General features: G+C 35.2%; 1 protein-coding gene across 9 annotated transcripts in view; it reads left to right on the top strand.

Moving 5' to 3' along the window:
- The window catches only part of LOC105231580 (probable multidrug resistance-associated protein lethal(2)03659), a 36635-nt gene that overhangs the window by 2902 nt on the left and 17486 nt on the right, over positions 1-16247 (top strand). For all 9 annotated transcript variants that reach the window (XM_011212955.4, XM_029552570.2, XM_011212961.4 and 6 more), the window contains exon 3: positions 15785-15872. In XM_011212955.4, the coding sequence (XP_011211257.2) occupies positions 15796-15872 (77 nt within the window). In that variant the 5' untranslated portion in view covers positions 15785-15795. The remainder of the gene's footprint in view (positions 1-15784; positions 15873-16247) is intronic.

Raw genomic sequence — 16247 nt, 5'->3', positions numbered from 1 at the left:
TGAAATTTATAGTTTGGTAAAATGAATACTCATTTCCTATAATTTTTAATTCATCTAATATTATGAAATTTTTTTTTATACAATTTTTTGGCAGAAAAAGACGTTTTAATTCATCGAATATGCTCAGCGCATACCCACTTACATATGTATGTATGTACGATAAAAATAGCGTAAAGCCAAAGGTGTTTTAATGCTAAATACTTTAACCGGCCGCAAGCATTGCATAATACCCTATACCTATGCATGGCATGGATTTTCTTTACTGCCAAAGGGTTGAGCATTTGTTTGTTTACATTTTTTTAAAATTAGAACAACTGCGGTTTGATTTATTTTTCTCCCTCAAATTACGTAACGCACACTTGGACGCATATCAACGGAATGAATTAAATCTAAATTGTGTAAGTTTAAGGCAGAATATTCCCAAATTGATTAAAGGCACCCTTTGTGGCATTAATATTTTCGCAGCTTGATTAATTAATTATCAAACATAAATTAGGCTGCGGCATAGTTGGTTTGGTGGCGATGACTAAAAAGTCCTGTTGTTAAATTCCGAAATTCCTTTCCTGTGAGCATTTTCTTGAGGTCTGAGCATAGGAACAAGTGGCTGTTGTCCAAAGCTGTAGTAAGTATACATACATACATATGTGTGTAGGGTGGATGCAAATAAATTAAACTCAATTTTCCAAAAGATTTCATTGTTATATTACTGAATAATAAATGCCTTAATGGAGTAGATTTTTTTACTTAAAGTACTACAGTTTTTTCTGCCGTTGGTGTTTGTGTTATAGTAATAAGAGTTTCTCCATAGTCACCGATAGTCAAGCGGCACTTTATACGTTTTCAGTGTATGAGATTGAATCACTATTTGTGCAGGAGTGCATAGAACAGCTGAATAGCTCATTAGATTGCAACCAAGTGCAGCTTATCTAGGTGCTAGATCACAATGGAATAGCTGGGAATGAACTAGCTGACGAGCTTGCAGATCCTACTAGAATGGTGGTGGGCTACTACAATGACACTATCCGATAATGCAAGCAAACAAAAATATATTTTTCGAAAATTTCACACTGAGACGATCCCTTAAATTATTTCTAACTATCTGGTGTTGTAGTTTTAGGATTAACCGCTCTCGGCTATGTCATGTAATAGTAGTTCCATGAGAGAAAATAACTTATAATATTAGATCGATGTCAGTCTGTGTTTTTGTAATACCGATCTGAAAATTTTCACTCCTCTTCACCCCAAGAAACTGCTCATTTGTCGGACCCGCCGATATGGGATCACTATAACATATACATAGCTGTATCTTTCCGAAACTTAGCAGTGAATTACTGAACAAATTGTTCTGATCGGACCACTATAGCAAATAGCTACCATACATACTAAACGACAAAAATCTGGTATGAGAATATTTTTGTCAGAGGTAATAAAGATTATTTACAACCGAAGTTAACGTTTTTTTTCTTGTTTATGAGTGCTCTTGTGTTTAATTTGTGATTACCACCCCGTTGATCAAGAAATTTATTATCAAATAAGTATTTTATTGGACATTACTTAATTGCTATGGTACTTAGTTTTTTTTTACTTTATTCACCACACAGACTTTTCTAGGAGGTATACAGGGGCACCTATTCATGGTATGGCATATAAAAATGTATAAGAATATCATTAAATTAATGCTGAAAATAATTATCACTTAGATAACATAAATACATATGTATGTAAATGCCTATATATACATACATACATACATATGTTAATTTGTAAAAATTTTATTATTGAATAGCACGCGGTTTATTGGATATGTAGTTACATACTATATACAAACATACATACATATGTACTTAATTAATTTGATAACCAAACAGAATATTTTACTTGCAAGTCATCGCATCGTATATTTATGCTTGTGAACGCCATATAATTTGCATATACTTATGTATGTACATATATGTACACCAATGTATCCATGTATTTACATACATTAGGATGGTCGTTATTTTTCCAAATAGATTGTTTTTACAAACGCCCGCAGAATTTAGAATTTTTGCCCGAAAAAAATATCTAACCGAAATACACCAACAGCTGAAGTTGAGCATACAAACGTTACCATGCCGTATGAGCAACCCAGAATTTGCATGTAAGACCCTTGTATGATTGCCAGTACACTTGATGCAAAACTTTAACTAAGTTTAAAGCAATGGCTTTATGGAGCCGGCAGGTAACAAATATTGTCGGCAGAACAGTGTAGGACAACAATATATACATATGCAGGTAGTCAGTATCGCATATGAATGTATTTATGTATTGTATGTATATTTCTTGTAAAACTTGTATTCACTAAGCGCCGTCTGCAGTGAGCATAGTGCCGATTTCTAAGAAAATAAATATTAGCAGAACAATGGTCTGAGTGCAGTTTAATTGGATAAGTGCTGACCCACGAAATAATAATAATGATGGAAACATAAGTAAGGAAGAGCTAAGTTCGGGTATAACCGACTATTTGCAACTCTCAAGGATTAAAGCCATGAACTACCTTCAAGTACATAAGGCTGGTGAATTATATGCGGTCTAGGGCAAGTTTTCATCCGATTTTATTTATTGTGCGCACAAATGTGCACAGTTATACGTAAAAAAAAGCTCTCTCAATTTTATTAGGATAACTTACATTTTGGCCGATATATCCGGTATAAAGTCGCCCGGAAGTACGAAAACCTTGATATTGGGCATATCGGGGCTAAGGGAAGTATTGACCGTATTCAACCCATTTGTGGCACACATACATACTACTATCAGGAAGGGATTCTCTCAGAATTTTCATTATATATCCACACATTTATCGATATTTCCGTAGAAAGTCAACTATAAGCACGGGGTTCATACAATATTCAGTACCTAGGGGCTTGAACAGTTTTGGTGCGATTTACGTAATTTCTAAACATAAGGTAATGCAAAATTTTATTCTGATATATTAATTTATTATTGATTTGAATACTGGAAAGTGAAAGTTTCAAATGGAATTTAAAATTGTGTTGTGGGAAGTAGGTGTGGCCGTAGTCCGATTTCCACCACACTGTAACATAAAAATGCCTGAAAAATTGCCAGAATGTCACGTACTAAATTTTGTTGAAATCGGTCGGAGAGGTCTTGAAATATGTTATTTCACCTAAAAGTGTGCGGTGCTATGCCCATCGTCCAATTTTGATCCCGGCTCGGAGGTAAAATTTAATGTCTTCGACGTATTTAGTCATTCATTTATCGTGCTTCAGTACCGTTATATGGGGAGTAAGCGGGATTATCATATTTGCGCTAGACGAATTTCGTTGTTATAGCTTTAATGATTTAGAAGATATGTATGTATGTTCGTACCTTTTTTTGCCAAGACACGCGCTTACCAAGTTTCATCAAGATATCTTAATTTTTGTTCAAGTTGCAGCTTGCACGGACGGACGGACAGACAGACAGACAGTCAACCGGATTTCGACTTTTCTTGTCACCCTGATCATTTATAAATATATATAGTACATATATAACCCTATATCTATCTCGCGTAGTTTTAGGTGATACGTACAACCGTTAGGTGAGCAAAACTGTTATACTCTGTAGCAACCGGTTGCAAGAGTATAATAAAAATAGTGCGTAACTAAATTAGAAAAAGTAAAAGCAAAAAGTTTGTGCCAATAAGAGAACAAAGTGCATGAAAACACGACGAACCCACAAATAGAAACCGTAAAAGCATAAAAAAGATAACTATTACTAGCATATAATATGTACATATGTATGTATGTAATCATATTAAAGTATAAAGCAGACGTTCCACCACTTAACTGAATTACAACAATTTGTTGCAATCAATATTAAATGCAAAATACAAAGAACACAATTCACTTAGTCATTTTAAAGATTCTGTCGCGGAGTGAGGCTTGGGGCTCGACGGAGGAGTAACGTAAATATATATACATAAGTACATATATAGCAATGGTATAAATAAAGTTTACCCAAGCAGTTTATGGAAAGAGGTTAGAAAAGTGAATGCACCCATTAAATGCATTTTATTTATTATTTGACATAGGTACATTTATATACATACATATACAGTTGATCTTCTACAGCTCGAAGTTCTCCATGACTTGCACTCTTGAATTTGCAATAGAAGTCAACGTTCTTTCAAAATTCCTTCCATAAATCAAACTTCTAAAATGGCACGTGATTCTTTAAGTCGCATTTTCGGAGAATTTAGCTTTGACGGTTTGATCAGGAGGAACAAATTCATGGTGGACGATGCGCATGATGTCAAAAAAGACAATGAGCATCGTTTTCACTTTAGATTTGTTCATTCTTCCCTTTTTGGGCGAGAAGACGCCGACGTGTGCCACACGGAAGATTGTCTCGGCATCATACTTAAAGGTCCATAACCCGTCACCCGTGATTACGTTATTCAAAAATTGGGGGTCACTTTCAGACATATTCAAACATGATCTAAAGAACGCTGTATTTTCGGCTTGCACCACTTACTGAAACATGTCGGAGACAACTGACCAGCCGCTCTTTCGTTAGTTAGGAATACCCTCTAACTAATCCAGTCGGTGCGCGGATGCTCCGCAGTACAGTCGCGGCGGAAGAAAATTAGTCCTATTACTTTCCGGACAAGCCCTGTAACTACTATGTAGAGTCGATAAATTATTGGTAAGGCAGGGTGCTTGTTTATGTGACGCCTGGCAGCAAACGCTCCTTTTGGTAGTTTTGCAGCTCCGTTTTAATTTAAAATTTCTTAACCATTCAATATCTTGAACACATCTGCGCAGATAATGAATGGCTACATAAAAAAGAAAAAAGGGGTGTAAGGGAACATTTCATCCTCTTTCAACATGCAATGAAAAAGGCTGGGGAAATACCTTCAGTTGTTGACAAAACTTTATATTAGAAATGTTTCGAAAGAATTTAACATTCATTATTCGACGACATCGTCAATGGATTACAATTAAATTAACTTATACTACAGGTCACTCACTTGGCCTTATTACTAAATTTTTCTGCCCGTTAGCGAAAATGACATTGAAGTCATCCTCAAATGATTTACATAGTATGTACATACAGTTTTTGTACTACGTGTTCCACTCCTTTAAACCAAAGCCCCCACAGAGCTATTATCTTAAATGCACTACAGTGCTCTAGTGTAATTCGACAAAATTACACATTACAGGTATAATAAAAAAATAAATATGTACATTTTCTATTCTTAATCCCAGTCATCTTGGATTAAAAATTAGAAATCCCAACGTCGAGATTAAAATATGAATTGATTTACGAAGTCAATAAAAATGTAGATTGCTTATTTAACTATTCCATTATATTGTTATCATGTTTAATGGGATCCTTGACAACAAGGTGCGAGCGGGCTACGCTCCGCGGGTTTAGAACAGTTTAAGAATACGTGGGGAAAATAATATACATACATACATATATCCTAATAATAATAATCATGCACGCAAACTTAAACATTCTTCAATGTAAACAATTTTATGTCATATACTTACATACATCACATTTTTAAGTGACAGAACGTCACGTCACACCCACGAGTAAAGGGAATAATGGATATGTACAGTATGGCTAATGATTGTGTGCACACATCTTTATGATTTACATATACATATGTAATATTCACATCGATGCGTGTATTACACTTTAAGTATGAAAAGCAAACGAACGTTTGATAATTTAATTTTTGTACTCCTTGGCGGACTTTGTTATAGTGTTAGTGTCTCAGACTCAGTTTTCGAGATATCAATCTGAAAATTTTCACTCGTCTTCTCCCCAAGAAGCTGCTGTTTTGTCGAAATCGCCGATATCGAACTACCATAATATATAGATAGCTGCCGCGCTAACTGAACGAACAAAATGGAACAAATTTTATTTGAGAAGATATCTTCAAGAAACTTGGCATAGATTACTGTCCAACGCTATAATCTCTGAACAAATTGTTCTTTTGATCGCATCACTACTGCCATCGCATATACATACATACATACATATCTACCATACAAATTGCATGACCGAAATTTTGTATGGGAACATTTTTTTGTCAGGGGTGAAGTAGCTTATTTACAACCGAAGTTAATGTTTTTTTATTCTGCCTACTCTTTTGTTAACGTTTATTTTATGATTATCAACGCGTTTATCAAGAGTTTTGTTATCAAATTATTATTTTATTGCGAAAAAATTGCCATGGGGGTCAACGTTGCTATGGAACTCAGATTTTGTTTACGTTATTCGCCACACAGAATTCGTGGTATGGCAAATAACGGGTGATTTTTTTGAGGTTAGGATTTTCATGCATTAGTATTTGACAGATCACGTGGGATTTCAGACATGGTGTCAAAGAGAAAGATGCTCAGTATGCTTTGACATTTCATCATGAATAGACTTACTAACGAGCAACGCTTGCAAATCATTGAATTTTATTACCAAAATCAGTGTTCGGTTCGAAATGTGTTTATCGACAAATTTTGTTCAGCGATGAGGCTCATTTCTGGTTGAATGGCTACGTAAATAAGCAAAATTGCCGCATTTGGGGTGAAGAGCAACCAGAAGCCGTTCAAGAACTGCCCATGCATCCCGAAAAATGCACTGTTTGGTGTGGTTTGTACGCTGGTGGAATCATTGGACCGTATTTTTTCAAAGATGCTGTTGGACGCAACATTACGGTGAATGGCGATCGCTATCGTTCGATGCTAACAAACTTTTTGTTGCCAAAAATGGAAGAACTGAACTTGGTTGACATGTGGTTTCAACAAGATGGCGCTACATGCCACACAGCTCGCGATTCTATGGCCATTTTGAGGGAAAACTTCGGACAACAATTCATCTCAAGAAATGGACCCGTAAGTTGGCCACCAAGATCATGCGATTTAACGCCTTTAGACTATTTTTTGTGGGGCTACGTCAAGTCTAAAGTCTACAGAAATAAGCCAGCAACTATTCCAGCTTTGGAAGACAACATTTCCGAAGAAATTCGGGCTATTCCGGCCGAAATGCTCGAAAAAGTTGCCCAAAATTGGACTTTCCGAATGGACCACCTAAGACGCAGCCGCGGTCAACATTTAAATGAAATTATCTTCAAAAAGTAAATGTCATGAACCAATCTAACGTTTCAAATAAAGAACCGATGAGATTTTGCAAATTTTATGCGTTTTTTTTTTAAAAGAAGTTATCAAGCTCTTAAAAAATCACCCTTTACAACTACATTATATATAATTATGTACATTTATGTGTATGTATGTATATCTGTTAATTTGCAAAAATTTTATTTTTGGATAGCATGTGGTTATGCGGTAATTTGTTGGGTGTCAAAACAAATTAACATACATACATACATATGTACCCTATATACATAAGTACATACATATTTCATTGGACAAACAGAATATTTTATTTGCAAGTCATAGTATTATAATTATGTCGTGTTCGCACATAATTTGCATATCGCTACCTAACCTAACTTCGCGCTCGGCAAATGGTTTGAAGAAAAGAAAGAGTGTGTCTGTAGTACATTTTATGAACCCCTAAGGGTTATTTGTGTACACATACATACATAGATGTATTTATATATATATTTTTCTAAATGTGAATTGAAATAAAACTTATTTTTTTGATGATAAGAACATTTGGTGGTTTTGCGTTATGCGAAATTGGCGTGAAGCAATTCGCCGGAAATGGTCGGATTTATGGAAGAACAAATAAGTATTGACTTTTGTAACGGGTGATTTTTTTGAGGTTAGGATTTTCATGCATTAGTATTTGACAGATCACGTGGGATTTCAGACATGGTGTCAAAGAGAAAGATGCTCAGTATGCTTTGACATTTCATCATGAATAGACTTACTAACGAGCAACGCTTGCAAATCATTGAATTTTATTACCAAAATCAGTGTTCGGTTCGAAAATTTTTTATCGACAAATTTTGTTCAGCGATGAGGCTCATTTCTGGTTGAATGGCTACGTAAATAAGCAAAATTGCCGCATTTGGGGTGAAGAGCAACCAGAAGCCGTTCAAGAACTGCCCATGCATCCCGAAAAATGCACTGTTTGGTGTGGTTTGTACGCTGGTGGAATCATTGGACCGTATTTTTTCAAAGATGCTGTTGGACGCAACGTTACGGTGAATGGCGATCGCTATCGTTCGATGCTAACAAACTTTTTGTTGCCAAAAATGGAAGAACTGAACTTGGTTGACATGTGGTTTCAACAAGATGGCGCTACATGCCAGACAGCTCGCGATTGTATGGCCATTTTGAGGGAAAACTTCGGACAACAATTCATCTCAAGAAATGGACCCGTAAGTTGGCCACCAAGATCATGCGATTTAACGCCTTTAGACTATTTTTTGTGGGGCTACGTCAAGTCTAAAGTCTACAGAAATAAGCCAGCAACTATTCCAGCTTTGGAAGACAACATTTCCGAAGAAATTCGGGCTATTCCGGCCGAAATGCTCGAAAAAGTTGCCCAAAATTGGACTTTGCGAATGGACCACCTAAGACGCAGCCGCGGTCAACATTTAAATGAAATTATCTTCAAAAAGTAAATGTCATGAACCAATCTAACGTTTCAAATAAAGAACCGATGAGATTTTGCAAATTTTATGCGTTTTTTTTTTAAAAGAAGTTATCAAGCTCTTAAAAAATCACCCTATACTATGATAACGTAGCAGCATATTCCTCAGATCTGGCCCCTTATGACTTTTTTCCAAAACTGAAGAGGCCTATGAAAGGGTTACGTGACGATTAAGATAAAACCTGCATCGAAGAAGGAGCTAAATAAGACAAAAAAAAATATTATTTTTTAACTGCTTTGAGGATTGTAAAAAACGCTGAAAGATGTGGAATGTATCTGGGGGTGATTACTTTGAAGAGAACAAAATAGATATTCATGAATAAATAAACACTTTCTCAAGAAATCCAATACTTTTTGAACAAACCTCGTAACTTTTAAAGTAAATTTTAAAATAATGGTTCTATCTATTTGCTTTGAAGATAAAAAAATAATGCAAAGGATAAAAAATCCCATGTTCAATATTATGCACGATAAGAATGTTTTGAAATATTTTGTATTTAATATTTATATTTTACTATATTCTCTAAACTTTAAAACATTTCATATAATCTTAAAAGTCACATTTTTAATGTGGTCACGCGCGGTGTGCCCCTCAAGACACGCCGAAGCTTATGCTATCAATCATATTTGAAAGCTTCATCGCATGTAAGAAGTAAATAATTGTGTGCGCTAATACATAAGTATATGTAGATACATATACATACATATGTACGTACATACCGGCTTACATGTACAATCTTTCAAATGTATCCATGGATCGGTTATATGACAGATATGTGATATAGTTGTCCGATCTGGTCGTTTCCGTCAAATGATCAACAGAATATCATTCGAATATCTCAAAACCAGACGAACAAATTTGTATAATCCTCAATGAATAATCATTGATAGATCAGTTTGTATAATACTGAATTGGTCTGATATCGGCGGTTCTGATTAATGACCAGCTTATTGAGTAGAAAAGGACGTCACCAGAATTGCATATCGACATCTCAAAAACAGACAGATGAACATGCCGACATGGCTAAATCAATTCAGGTCACGACGCTGATAATTTATATACATACTTTATAGAGTATCCGACCTTTCCTTGAGGGGTCAAACTTCGTGGCAAATATCATATACCCTATTCAGGGTATAATTAACCAGATTGCTCAAAGATTACTCAGCGTTATAAGTTTGAACTTATTTGAGTTGAGGTTTTCATTTGAATTCTTGATGAATCGTGGGATGAGTCGTATGCGTTTACGAACGTAAGAAAGCATGTTTAAGATAAGCTCTATGAAATATTTATATTAGTCATATGCGTTATGCCAACTGCTAACTTGCGGAAAATAGGAAGTTGTGATGAATACTTAGGCACATACATACATAAAAAAAAACATCTCGTATTTCCTATAAAACGATGACTAACTCATTTATAAATTCTAACTTCTTCTTCTTCTTTATTGGCGTAGACACCGCCAGTTCTTCTGTTTTCACTGTTTGGCGCCAATTGGAGATTCCAAGTATAGTCACGTCCTTCTCCACCTGATCTTTCCCATGGAATAGAGATATTCCTCTTCCTCATCAGATGTTGTCACCGTCTATGTCTCTGCATCATATAGCAGGACGGGGATGAGCAGCGACTTGTAAAGTTTGGTCTTTGTTTGTCGAGAGAGGACTTTATTGTTGGTGTTAATACTGGCCCGAAGATAGATGAAATAATCTACGACTACGAAGTTATGACTGTCAACAGTTACTTAAGAGCTAAGTCGCGAACGTGACTAATGTTTGTTTGATAACAGGAGACATTTCGTCCTGCCCTCGTTCACTAATAGACTCATTTTCTTCGCTTCTTTTTCCAACTTGGAGAAAGCACAACTAACGGCACGGTTGTTGAGACCAATGATATCAATATCATCGGCTTACGCCAGCAGCTGTAAAATTGTACATTCTCTATTCAGCTCGAATTATTTCCTTCAGCAGTAAATGAAAGAAATCGCACGACAGGGAGTCGCCTCGTCTGAAACCTCGTTTGGTATCGAACGGCTCAGAGAGGCCCTTCCCGATCCTGTCGGAGCTTTTGGTATTGCTCGACGTCAGTTCACGTATTAGTTTTGCGGGAATACCAAATTCAGACATAGCGGCCTTAAGGCAGCTTCTTTTGGTGCTGTGAAAAGCACCTTTAAAATCGATGAAGAGGTGGTGTGTGTCGATCTTCTTTCCACGGGTCTTTTCCAAGACAGGTGAGCTTTCACACAGTACGCTCGATAGAACCTAATATGCAATGTTGAGGAGGCTTACCCCACGGTAGTTGGCGCAGATTGCGAGGCTTCTCTTTTTGTGATTTTTAAATTTAATCCCTTCATAATTAAAATTCTGAGGAATTTCGAAGAGTGAATACATCAATAGTATACATAGTATTAGAAAATTCGTTTTGTATAATTTTAGATTCTTATCGGTATGTTCCAGGACTCGGTTATTCAAATGTTAATTAACTGTTGGAAAAGTACATCAGACGATCTCAAATCGTTCAGTTAAGTTTATACTGTAAATTGTGATGAAATTTTCTTTTCTAGTCAAAAGAGTATCAAGCAAACATAATTATCAGGCATGCGCTACTATGACGTCAGCAAAACGCACGATATTATCAATATCAACCTTGCATTTGTTAGTTTAAAACGCCCTTTTGATAAAATAAAGCTGTCAGTTGATTGATATATTTTATCATAAAGTCGGGGCGTGTGGTATGTTTGTAAGCTGTACGGCGCCTACGTGCATACATCTACTTATGTTATTTACTTAAAGATAGTTATGCAGAGTTACGTAAACTTTCAGTATGAAGCATTGATTTTCACTACACTCGAAAATAAATATGTGTTTGTAAATTATTGCATTTAATTAAGTAGGCACTTCTTGTTGAATTGCTTCGTTATACTCGTATTTGCTCTTATGGAAAATTTCGCAAATACAACATCCGGTTACATGAAAACGTGCACTGCTTTGAGTATTTAATTCCATGTGAACTCAACGCTTTGACTATTATCAGAAAAAAGTAAGAGTCTATAAAAGTTAGGGATTTTTTTAAATAATGCATTTTTAATTGTATATCGGTAACTAAAAAAAAAACAAAGTCAACATCTTTGCTTTAAAGCAGTTCGTGTCATCAGTGTACATATGTTCTATCTCTGAGTTAGGCGGTTTTAGAAATAAGTACTGCACGATATTGCAAAAAATTTATCTCTCTAACTCGACGCTAATGTTAAACTTTTTAATGGCTGGAAAAAATCCACTGCCAACACAACTTCATTTAACTTAGCCCCAGCACTTAGTTATTGGAATGTGGGACTAAAAATATAATATCAATATAAAGTGTTTGTTTGTTGTTTTCTTAATTAAAATCAAATATTTTAGTTCCCGCAATTTATGGACTCGTATAAAATACGTCATATTAATTGACTTAAAAACCCCACAATCAAAAGATTTCGACTGCTGATGACTTAAATCCGATGGGTTCTAGAAATCTGTGTTACAGCTGCACAATATCAGACAATTATTGTTATATAGTACACTCCAAAAATCAATTTTTATTAAGTACTTGCACACAGTAAAGGTACGTCAGTTTCTAACGAAAAGAAAAAAGACATAAAAGAAATGCTTGCTGTCTAAAAGTGTCCATTGAAATGAAACGTAAATCATAAATTATATAAATTATAAATTAACAGTTAACATGCAATTTGGGCTTGTGCACTTATTATATCACAATTCATTACAATTTGTTTGCGTATTTTCTTATTGTTTCGATGCATTTCATTTCCTCTTCGATGGTGCAAGTCAATTAAGATCATTTTCTATTTGTTATACACTCTGTTTTTCCGTTGTTTATTCGTTAGATAATACTTCAGTGAGTATGATTGAGTTCCGTAATTGATTTCTCATTATATACATACATATGTATTTACTTTCGGTTTTCAACCAGTGATTGACGGCTGTGACGAGTGATGTTTGATTTAGATTTTCACATCATTCACTGTAGTTTTTAATTTGGTGTACAAATAAATAACGCTGTATATGTATATGAACTACTTGTATATATGAATATGTAAGCCCATTCAAGCTCTAACAGTAATGCACATGTAACTTCTAGAACTCAGTAATTTGATTGAAAAATTTCTCGTCAATTAAGAAAATAAATTATTCGTCGGATTTTATCTCAAAAATTATGAAAGTGAGTCTAAGCATATGCAGCGGGAAAAATATATTTTAAATAGAAATAAATAAACAAATTTCTACATTAAACAAGTAAGGAAGGGCTAAGTTCGGGTGTCACCGAACATTTTATACTCTCGCATGATAAAGTGATAATCGAGATTTCATTATCCGTCATTTACATATTTTTTTATTTTGGTTCCTAATGTATATATTGTATTATATAGAGAAGGCATCAGATGGAATTCAAAATAGCGTTATGTTGGAAGAAGGCGTGGTTGTGAACCGATTTCACCCATATTTCGTACGTGTCATCAGGGTGCTAAGAAAATATTATATACCGAATTTCATTGAAATCGGTTGAGTAGTTCCTGAGATATGGTTTTTGGTCCATAAGTGGGCGACGCCACGCCCATTTTCAATTTTTATTAAAAGCCTGGGTGCAGCTTCCTTCTGCCATTTCTTCCGTAAAATTTAGTGCTTCTGACGTTTTTTGTTAGTCGGTTAACGCACTTTTAGTGATTTTTAACATAACCTTTGTATGGGAGGTGGGCGTGGTTATTATCCGATTTCTTAAATTTTTGAACTGTATGTGGAAATGTCTGAAGGAAACGATTCTGTAGAGTTTGGTTGACGTAGCTGTAGTAGTTTACGATATATGTACAAAAAATTTAGTAGGGGGCGGGGCCACGCCCACTTTTCCAAAAAAATTACTTCCAAATATGCCCCTCCCTAATGCGATCCTTTGTGCCAAATTTGACTTTAATATCTTTATTTATGGCTTAGTTATGACACTTTATAGGATTTCGGTTTCCGCCATTTTGTGGGCGTGGCAGTGGGCCGATTTTGCCCATCTTCGAACTTAACCTTCTTATGGAGCCAAGAAATACGTGTACCAAGTTTCATCATGATATCTCAATTTTTACTCAAGTTACAGCTTGCACGGACGGACGGACGGACGGACGGACAGACGGACGGACGGACAGACGGACGGACGGACGGACAGACAGACATCCGGATTTCAAATCTACTCGTCACCCTGATCACTTTGGTATACATAACCCTATATCTAACTCTTTTAATTTTTGGACTTACAAACAACCGTTATGTGAACAAAACTATAATACTCTCTTTAGCAACTTTGTTGCGAGAGTATAAAAATTAGTACGAAGAGAAATTTTAAGGCAGTTTCTACGTAGGTTGACTTTTATATTTAATCATTTAGCTAACATCCTAGAATTACAATCTGTCAACTCGCCACTTTATCGTACAGTTTGACATCTTTGATGTTATACATACTCAGAACGTTTTGAACCTACTTGTGTCGTTTACAGTAATTTAAAATATTCATCTTTGCAAAAACTGGGATTAAGCCGCGAACATTTTAGGGCGACTATTTTTTAAAACTTTCTATAATCCACTCTGCAACAGTGCATCGATGAACTTATAATTTTTGGCGATGAAGCACCATCAAGGACCATCGATAGTATAGTGAATCCAATCGTCGTAGATCACTTGAAGACGAATTTCCTGAAGGTCGTCTAAAATCAATTGTTGTTCCGGAAACTATTGATGTGATTGGAAGACCGTCATGTGACCTATTATGAGATTGCGACAACTATAGGTATTAGTGAGACTAGCATGCATTCAATATTTGACTGTAAAAAAAATGTTCACATTGGAATCCACACAATTTGTCGATCGCTAAAAAAGACTCGTTGAGAGAAATGTTTAATAAAAAATACGATAACGGTTCAGAACGCATGTTTTGCAGATACATCAATCTTAGTGTCAAAAGTGCTTTGGCAATTGGTTCAAAGGCATGCAAAAGTGTATAGGTGTTAATGAACAATATTTTGAAAAACTATAAAACGATTTTCGATGTTTAATATTTGTTTTTGTTTTTTAACCCCGAAATATAAAACGCAATCAACGTATCCAACTCATCACGAAGTATAAAGAGACCTCTGGGAAACGTTCCCGGTAGGTCCCAACACTGTCTGAATGAGTTAACAATTTTTGAAAGGAAACTAAAGACTTCTAAATTTCCGAAACTACATATAGTTTCTCTGTTTGCATGAATCAACATAGAAAGAGAAACTTTAGAACAGAGTGGTATCTTTAAATAGACGGTAGATGTCCTAGGGCTTGTCGAATTTCCATTTAGAATTTTTACTAAATTGTTTTTGCTCGATAAAAGAGTTTTATTTTATGAAATCTCCAAATATAAATTGCACGATAATTCTTGAATGTGTCGAAGGTTGTTCTAGAAATCTCGCAACTATAATATTTCCTATTCTTTCTAAATTGTGGAAATCGCTTATAATCCCAAAACAGATTTAAAATTTATATAACCTCACATTTACGTCCATGCCAGTATTCTGCTTTGCACTTACTAGATATCGAATAGTCTAAAAATTATATTCTTCTCTACATTAGTGATTAGTAACAGCTAGCAAGTAGGCAATACCGGCCTTAGTATATGCTTAGTACATAGTTTTATATATGAATGTACATACAGACTACATGCCGCCTCGCTTTTATTTACATCGACATTCGTGATGTCAAAACTTTTTACCGCCTCTTAAAATTGCTAAAACAGTGATACATGCGAGTCAATACTTCTACAGACAGTCCGAATACTTATGCACGTAATTATATGTACATACATACATATGTACATATGTCTCTAGTTTGGGACTTTCGGTTTACATTCGTCTCTCGGTTGGCAATTTTTGTAACAACTTGGTCATTAAATGAGTTATTGTATTTTGCGCGGTGTTTGCTTCTACATTAACACAAACTTCTGTATGTATATATCCTTATATGTATGTATGTATGTATTTTACAGAAAATCTGTGCTGACGTTTTTCAGCAATGTATTGTTTATATTTTTACGACCTTATGACTATCTACATACAATATTTTATACACATATGTAAGTATATACTTAATCTTTACCATTTTTCATTAATTTCAGTGTAAAACAAAATGCAATCAGTGAAAACGAACGATTTGCCGGAGAATCCGCGCGAGCATGCCAATGTGTTATCAGCTCTTTCCTTTTGGTAAGTATAAACGAGATCAATAATCCGGAAAAATTGTGTTTGTGGCTTTTAAAGTGAAGTGTACATATGTCTTGATTTTATGTTAAGAAAACATAGGGACGTCTTAAGTGCACTGAGCATGCATTGAAATAGCGTAGATAGAACGCTGACAATCTTGGTCACGGTTGAAAAAGATTTTAGACTAGATTGTTTGCTATCAGTCTCTAGTCTCTGTCAAGACTGTTAAAGGACTAGGAAACCCAAACTGGAACATACGAATTTAAAACAATAGACAATTGTATTTAAGGAATCGCCGGAATTCAGCTAAATTTTGTCCGAATACACATGACTTGGTCTTAGGAGCGGCATTATTATTTATTTAATTTCTAAGGCCCA

Source organism: Bactrocera dorsalis, unplaced genomic scaffold (genome assembly GCF_023373825.1).
Source record: "Bactrocera dorsalis isolate Fly_Bdor unplaced genomic scaffold, ASM2337382v1 BdCtg011, whole genome shotgun sequence".
Classification (NCBI taxonomy): Eukaryota; Metazoa; Arthropoda; class Insecta; order Diptera; family Tephritidae; genus Bactrocera; species Bactrocera dorsalis.
The sequence above is the reverse complement of the archived record's forward strand: the minus strand, read 5'-3'. Positions and strand labels throughout refer to the sequence as shown.